The sequence below is a fragment of the Neoarius graeffei genome, chromosome 3, assembly GCF_027579695.1.
Source record: "Neoarius graeffei isolate fNeoGra1 chromosome 3, fNeoGra1.pri, whole genome shotgun sequence".
Lineage (NCBI taxonomy): Eukaryota > Metazoa > Chordata > Actinopteri > Siluriformes > Ariidae > Neoarius > Neoarius graeffei.
In genome coordinates this window covers 62,652,053-62,659,778 of record NC_083571.1, presented here as the reverse complement: position 1 = coordinate 62,659,778, position 7,726 = coordinate 62,652,053, and the positions used below count along the sequence as shown (strand labels likewise).

Here is a 7,726-nt window from a genome sequence, read left to right as displayed (position 1 = left end):
ATGCAAACTCGACACAGAAAGGCCCTTGTCGGCCACTGGGCTCGAACCCAGGAGGGCTATTTACTGTATTTTTATTATTTGCTGTTTACTGTTTGATCTCAAACGTATTAAAAAGGCAAGAAACTCGCCCGCTAATTAACTTTTGATGAGCCACACCTGTTAATTGAAAAGCATTCCAGGTGACTACCTCATGAAGCTGGTTAAGATGATGCCAATAGTGTACAAAGCATCATCAGGGGAAACGCTGGATACGCTGAAGAATCTGAAGTATCCAACACGTTTTTCTTAGCACTTTTTATTTACCACATTATTCCATATATGTTCCATTTCAATCTTATTTCATAGTTTTGATGTCGTCAGTATTGTTTAACAATGTAGAAATAGTCCAAATACAGAAAAAACGATGAATGAGTAGGGGTGTACAAACTTCTGACTGGTAATATATGTCACTAACATAATGTTCTGAATAATAAAATATTAAAAATAAAAGCTGCTTTTTTTCCTTATAAATTTTAAATGACTGTGGATTAAAAGTACAATATTTAATTCTGTGATTAATAAAAACATTCTAATTGTTAGCACTTTGCTGTGGTATAACAGGAATAAAACACTTCAGGATGTGCTGTTATTGAAAAATGATCAATTTTTGGAGTGACAGTAACTCCAGTTCACATATAACACCATCCTGTCATTGATGATCTTCCTGTAACAACAAGCTCCCAATTATTTTATATTGTACTTGCCAAATTTGGAAAAGAATATAAAAATGTTCACACTTTGGGGGGAAAAAAGTAAGTCACAGCTACCTGAACTATTGATCATTTCATTGATTCCAAGTGTCCAAATAATTTTTAAAAAGATTTTGCATCAATTAATAATTTAGTGATATGATGGATGAAAGACACTCACCATCTAATTCGGGTTGGGATAATTCCCTCTCCTTATAGAAGAACAGAGTGGGAAGAAAGAGCTTTATTAATTATAGCATCACTGCTTGATTAAGCAAATCAATAAATCAATCAGTTATCTTAGCCACCATTCCTCACATACTCAAACACAGTGTAACAAGCTGGCAGTAGCCACACATTCAAAGCAATGAAACCATGAACGAAAACTTGACCTTCTGATTTGCTTTCCTTTTGTCAACATTGTTGAGTCTAATTAACAGAGACATTAATCCCATCTAATGAGCTGTTATAACAGCGGACTGGAAGGCATTACGAGGGGATTAACCTCCTCTACACCGTTCACAGGCTGCGACTTCAATACACACTCTCACGAGATTACCGACAAGGCTGTGTAACTTTAGACAGACATCAATGCCATTTCTACTTCTTATGAATCATAAAGTATCTTCCATAAGCATTCACTCCCCTTGAATTTGTCCACATTTTGATGCGTTAAACCTTGAACTGAAATAGACTTTGTTGGGATTACATGCTATAAATCTGCATAAAATATTAAGGTGGTGAAAATTTAAAACATAGTTTGATTTTAGTTGCGATTGAAGAAATGATTTCAAAAGCTGTGGCTGTACAAGTGTTGTGAAACATTAACATTAATTCTGGTGCAAGCAGTTTCCATCAGAAGTCACACAATTAGTTGAGCCCACAAGTATGCCATTTAAGGGTCAATGGATAGCAATATAAATACACCTGTTTGTGAAAAAGCCCCAGAGTTAATTAGAGAACATACCTAAACAATCAGTATCATGAAGAATAAGGAAGTATCAAAACAAATCAAGGACAAGGTTTTTTTTTTTTCCTTTGCACAATGCTGAATGCTTGGCAGAAATCCTGCTCATCACCCTGAGAATGCCATCTCCACAGTTAAGCATGGTGGTGGGAGAATCAGGTTATGATGTGGATGCTTTTCATCAGCAGGGACTGGCAAAATGGTCAGGGTTGGGGCAAGATGAATGAAGGCAAACATAGGGAAATCCTATGTTCCTATTAGACCCCCAAGCATATTGTATAAATTACATTTTGCTCATTGACATATTGAATAAATGAAATGGGAAAAATCCCAATTGAGTCCATTCTGTTCCACCCCAAAATATGGACAAGTTCAAGGGCATGAATATTTTTGCAAGGCATTGTACCTATGAAAATACACTGCTAAGCAGGTGTGTGTGTGTGTGTGTTAAAATACCTGTCCAAACACATTATTGAGCAGATTTGTGTACACCTTGTTCATGGCTTCTTCGTTAGATTTATTGCTTTTTGTTTTCTTCACTGTATCTGATGACGTCTTTCGGAGGCTGGGCTTAAGAGCAACTTCTTCAGCTTTAGTACTGTGTGTGTGTGAGAGAGAGAGAGAGAGAGAGAGAGATATGCTGTCTAAATAGAGGAAGAACCAGACCATTCTTACATTTTATAAGTTATAAACCATGGTAAATTTTTGAATTTTCAGAAAATCAAATAAAGCACCTGTGTAAAATGAAATTTCGTTGCAGCAACACTGATAAAAATTCTGAACTTCAGTTTCCAACATCAAACTACATTCAAAAATGAATTAATAATGATGATTTTATACATCGAACCTCCATAAAAGAGACAAAGGTTATGTATGAAACAATGGAGTCTCGAGCACACAGCACTATTTAATAATGTAATATTTGGTCCTTTAAAATAATTAATGCTGTTTTTTTGTACCTGTCTGTGGATGGTGAGCTCTCACCCTTCTGCGCCATTCTACAGGACAGACAATAAACTTTCAGTACTATAACATACTAACCTGCAAATCAGATAGTTCACAGCACATAATATAAAGAATTACACAAATAAATACACACATATACTGCATTTTCTCACTATACAGTGTGGTCAGAAGTTTACATACAGTGACATAAATGTCATCTTGGATATGAATGTCATGGCAATATTTGGGCTTTTAGTAATTTCTTTGAACTGTTCTTTTTCTGTGGCAGAATGTACAGCGTACATATTTAATTAAAAAAAACACTAAAATTTCGTGCACAAGTTTTCATTTTCTTTGGGTTTTCTGAAATCAACACAGGATCAAAAGTATACATACATGGTCAAAAATATACATACAGTACACCTAATATTTGGGTAAAATGTCTCTTTGCAAGATTCACCTTGACCAAACATTTTCGTTTACCATGAACAAGCTTCTGGCAGAATTCTGGTTGGATATTTTACTACTCTTCATGGTAAAATTGGTAGAGTTCAGTTAAATTTGCTGTTTTTCTTGGGATGGACTCAACTTATAAGCACGGTCCATATATTTTCAATAGGATTGCAGTCAGGACTTGTTTTAAGCTTAATGTTATCCTGCTTTATCCTCCACAACCAACTCTGATACGTGTTTGGGTTCATTGTCCTATTGTGACTCCCAATTCGTGTTCAAGTTTCTGATGGTTTATGCTGAAGAATTCTGAGGTAGTCCTCCTTCTTCATTATTCCATCCACTTTGTGCAATGAACCAGTTCCACTGGCAGCAAAACAGCCCCAGAGCATGATGATCCTACCACCACCACCAATTGGTCCAGTGTCCCTCTGTACATTGTGGTCATTGTGGCCAAACAACTCAATCTTTGTCTCATCTGACCATACAGCTATCCTCCAGAAGGCTTTTTCTTTGTCCATGTGGTCAACTTCAAACTTTAATTAAACTTGAAGGTGTTAATTTTGGAGCAGGGGGTTATTTCTTGGATAGCAGCCTCTTAGTCCATGGTGATCTGAACTGTAGACAGTGATCCATCAGCTTCCAGTTCATGGCAGGGCTGCGCCATGGTGGTTCCCAGGTTGTCCCTGACCATCCAAACCAATTTTCTTTCAGCTGAGGGTGACACTTTGGGTTGTCTTGAAGCAAAATGGCTATACCTCACAATAACTTGGATACAGTTGTTTGAACTGATCTTGGAATTTGCAGTTGTTTAGAAATGGTTCCAAGAGACATTCTGGAGTTGTGTATATCCAGGGCCGTCGACGGGGGGGACAACCGGGTATTTTGTCCCGGGCCCAGGCATGAGGGGGGGGGCCAGAACTGGTCCCTCATGAAGATGCCATTAATCATTCTGTTTCATTTCAAAATGTGTTGATTTGGGGGAGAAAAATGTGCTATATTTGCATTCAGTGAATGATTTCTGGTTCTTTTGCCTTTATTGTCTTCGAAAATAGATTCAAGAACCCACCTACCACCCCTAATGCAGAAATGGTTTGGTCTTTGATTAAGGCGCCAAATAACATGGCACTATAGAGATCTTGCAGTCACGTGACCGGAAAGAACACAACCGCCATCTTGTCGGTCAAAAACACCGCTGAATACTGCTGCACTCGTGTACAGAATGGATCAATTTCAACCGACGGACTACACGGCTCATTTTTCTAATGAACAGATAACTAGATATATGTCTAAAATAAACGATCTACAGATTTGTGACCCTTATGGCTTACCGGACGGAGTTTTCAGGACCGGATTTTGAACTGCCAGCGGAATACCCGGACGTGTATGATTACCTCATCAACTTTCCCTCGCTGTTCAGTGGTGAAGCACTGCGTGCCTATAAATCTCTGGACAGTTATCTTTACAGAAATTCAGGATTTGTCAACGACTCAGATGTGGCATCTTGTAAACAAGAAAATAATCCTCACTGGATGGGTAAGTCACTTAAGTATTACTAGTACTGCACTGACCAGCCGATTATAGAATAGAATAAGGTAATTCCAAATCGTCCGTTTTGTTTACATGGATCTGGCGTTGGAGAGGTAGAGGCTTGGCAGTGGAGATTTGAGTGGCTGTTTGTATGTGTATATGTATGTGGCAATCATATCCAAATGTTTTAGGCACGCTTGCTGAGCTGCGCTGAGCTGGACTCCGGTTAGCTGAAAGCCTGTGGAACGCTGCCTCTTGTTAATTAAACCTTATTTTGTTGGAAATCATCCCGTGTAGATACGACGGCATGTGAAATTGCCAGCTAGATAGAGTTTAATGTAACGAATGGGCTATAAATGGGGTGTTTTGAGGTTAGTCTGTTGCAAAACATTAAACTTTCGCTTAGACTGGATACTCTTCAAACAATTCCCTTGCTCAAGTGAAAAATGATAGGCCTGTATGAAAAGCGCAATTAATGAAAGTAGCCTAATAAGCCCTAAATGAATAAAACAACCTCTGTTTTATTGTTGTTGCTTACACATTAAGATTTTGAAATCTTCTCGGTCCAGTTCTATATCCAGGGAGCGTTGTAATCCTTTTGGTTTATCCGTAATAAACGTGTCAGCCCCCAGGTCAGATAGGCTAATGTTACGTGGTTGGGAGGGTGTCAATTTTTTTTGTAACATTCTAAATCGAGTACGGAAAGGACGTTTATGAAAAACAAGACAAAAAAATACACTGAAAAACTCACTGTACACATCACTAGTGGTGATGCTTCTATGTTCAGATTTTGGGAAAGCCATAACTCCGTTCTCATTGAGGCCCAGTTCCATCCCGTAAACAATCATTTTGGTTTATCAACTACCTGTGCTCAAACATGTCACAGGAGAGGCTCAATGGGCTGGCTATGCTCTCTATAGAGCGCGAACTTGCAAAGAAGCTGGACTTCAATGACCTTATTGACGACTTTGCCACAGCAAAAGTCCGGCGCATTGCATTTCGCACCTGAATAGTTGCAGACTAAGGAAATGTTCAAACTGTAAATATGTTGAAATGTTGAAATAAAATGGTTGACTGTTATAATGGGCTTGGAATACCTGTTATTTAAGGGTTGGAGTGAATGGAGACTGTGAAAAGAGGGGTTGGGTGTGGGTGGTTGCTGTGTGGCGATGTGCGTGCACGCGTATGTGTGTGTGTGTGGGGGGGGGGCACTCAGATTATTTGGGGGGGGCCCACTCAGATTATTTTGTCCCGGGCCCAGCCAAAGCTGTCAACGGCCCTGTGTATATCTGCAATCCTCTTTTTCAGATCTGCACTGAGCTCCTTAGACTTTCCCATTTTACTGTGTGTTGGTCAATCCAATGAGTTCTGTAAACAAACCCTTTTTATGAAGGCACAGAGAAGCTACCAGCTGTAGTCAATCATGATCACTAACAGGAAGTTAAGAGACCTCAGCCTAGGCAAGATGAGAGATATTTTGGAAGTTTCAGCACCTCTGAATTAATAGTCTAAGTGAGCGTATGTATATTTTTTACCCTGTATGTATAATTTTGACCCTTGTTGATTTCAGAAAACCCAAAGAAAATTAAAACTTGTGCACCAAATTCTAGTGTCTTTTTAATTAAAGATGTATGCTGTACGTTCTGCCACAGAAAAAGAACAGTTCAAAGAAATTACTGAAAGCCCAAATATTGCCATGATATTCATATCCAAGATGACATTCATGTCACTGTATGTAAACTTTTGACCACAACTGTACATAAGTAATACAGCCATATCCATGACAAAGTTTTCTGATTTTATGATAAGGCACTGTGCTAATTTAGGTTTGTTTTTCTTTTGGTGCATAAAGTTTTTTGCTTCGGAAAAACTAGATAATGGGGAATATGTTTTCCTCTTCATTTGCAAAAAAAAATTATTAAACATTTATATTAACACTAATTTAAACTCTATCATCTTGCACAGTGTTTAAATTACATAAATATTGACCAAAATTGTTTAGCCTCAATAAGAAGACATGTCTTGTAATAAATAATATTCGGTCGCCCTAATTTGAAGCAAACATCCTACTACTGATTCGACATGTCATTTAGATATCACTGCCTTAAAACTATTATTTAACTCTGAAGAAATCACATTTTATTTTACATGAATATATTAACAGCTAGGGTTTAAATGGTTTGATATATTTAACTCCTCTCGTAGCTTACCTTCAGTTAATGGAACAGGTCCGAGAAGAGAGAAATGAGGGGAAGAATGGGTGAGAAGAGAGCTAAAAGACTGAATACAAGCTTCTATTTGTAGCCACAACAAAAGGACTGGACTAACATAAATGAAGTCTCGGGATCTTTCTTTCCTTTGTCCTCCCTGATTTCATCTTCTCCTGACTTCTTTCATCTGTCCTCCATCAGAAGGATAAGAGGTGATTAGCAGGGTAAATGTGGTCAGATTATCGTGCAAACATGAGTGTGCGTGCGTGACTGAAGAGCAAAGGTCAGAATGGTATTCATGCTGCTAATAATAATAATAATAATAATAATAATAATGCGACATGGTGGTGCAGTGGTTAGCACTGTTGCCTCACAGCAAGAAGGTTCTGGGTTCAAGCCCAGTGGGTGATGGGGGCCCTTCTGTGTGGAGGTCTGTGTGGATCCCCTCTGGGTGCTCCAGTTTCCTCGAAAGTCCAAAGACATGCAGGTTAGGCTAATTGGTGGCTCTAAATTGACCATAGGTGTAAGTGTGAATTGTTGTGTGAATTGTATGTGTCAGCCCTGTGATGATCTGGCAACTTGTCCAGGGTGTATCCTGCCTCTTGCCAGTAGTCAGCTGGGATAGGTTCCAGCTTGCCTGCAACTCTGCACAGGATAAGTGGTTATGGATAATGGATGGATGATGTTAATAATAGACTCAACCTGCAATTACCATGGTTCAAGCATTTCTCAAGCTGGTTCTGTGTGAATATCCTGTTGTACCATCCTTATTTTTGTCCATCAGACTATAGACTGGTTATTATGGCTGATAATAATAAAGGTTTAAAGTTCACTGTCAAAGCCATCATTCTTGTCATCTTGTAGATCACTAACTAACTGAGTTAAGTCTCTGTAAT

General features: G+C 38.5%; 1 protein-coding gene across 2 annotated transcripts in view; it reads right to left on the bottom strand.

Moving 5' to 3' along the window:
• The window catches only part of si:cabz01076231.1 (calcium-binding protein 2), a 21,800-nt gene extending 14,334 nt beyond the window's left edge, over nt 1-7,466 (bottom strand). Inside the window, exons 1-5 of one of the 2 annotated variants that reach the window (XM_060915957.1) lie at nt 7,205-7,466; nt 6,949-7,017; nt 2,655-2,693; nt 2,152-2,293; nt 910-940 (exon numbers count right to left, since the gene is read on the bottom strand). In XM_060915957.1, coding sequence (XP_060771940.1) covers nt 910-940; nt 2,152-2,293; nt 2,655-2,692 — 211 coding nt within the window. In that variant the 5' untranslated portion in view covers nt 2,693; nt 6,949-7,017; nt 7,205-7,466. Of the gene's footprint in view, nt 1-909; nt 941-2,151; nt 2,294-2,654; nt 2,694-6,830; nt 6,881-6,948; nt 7,018-7,204 lie in introns of those variants that run through there. The other variant, XM_060915956.1, reaches the window with a different exon arrangement.
• Between the last annotated feature and the right edge of the window lie 260 nt (nt 7,467-7,726).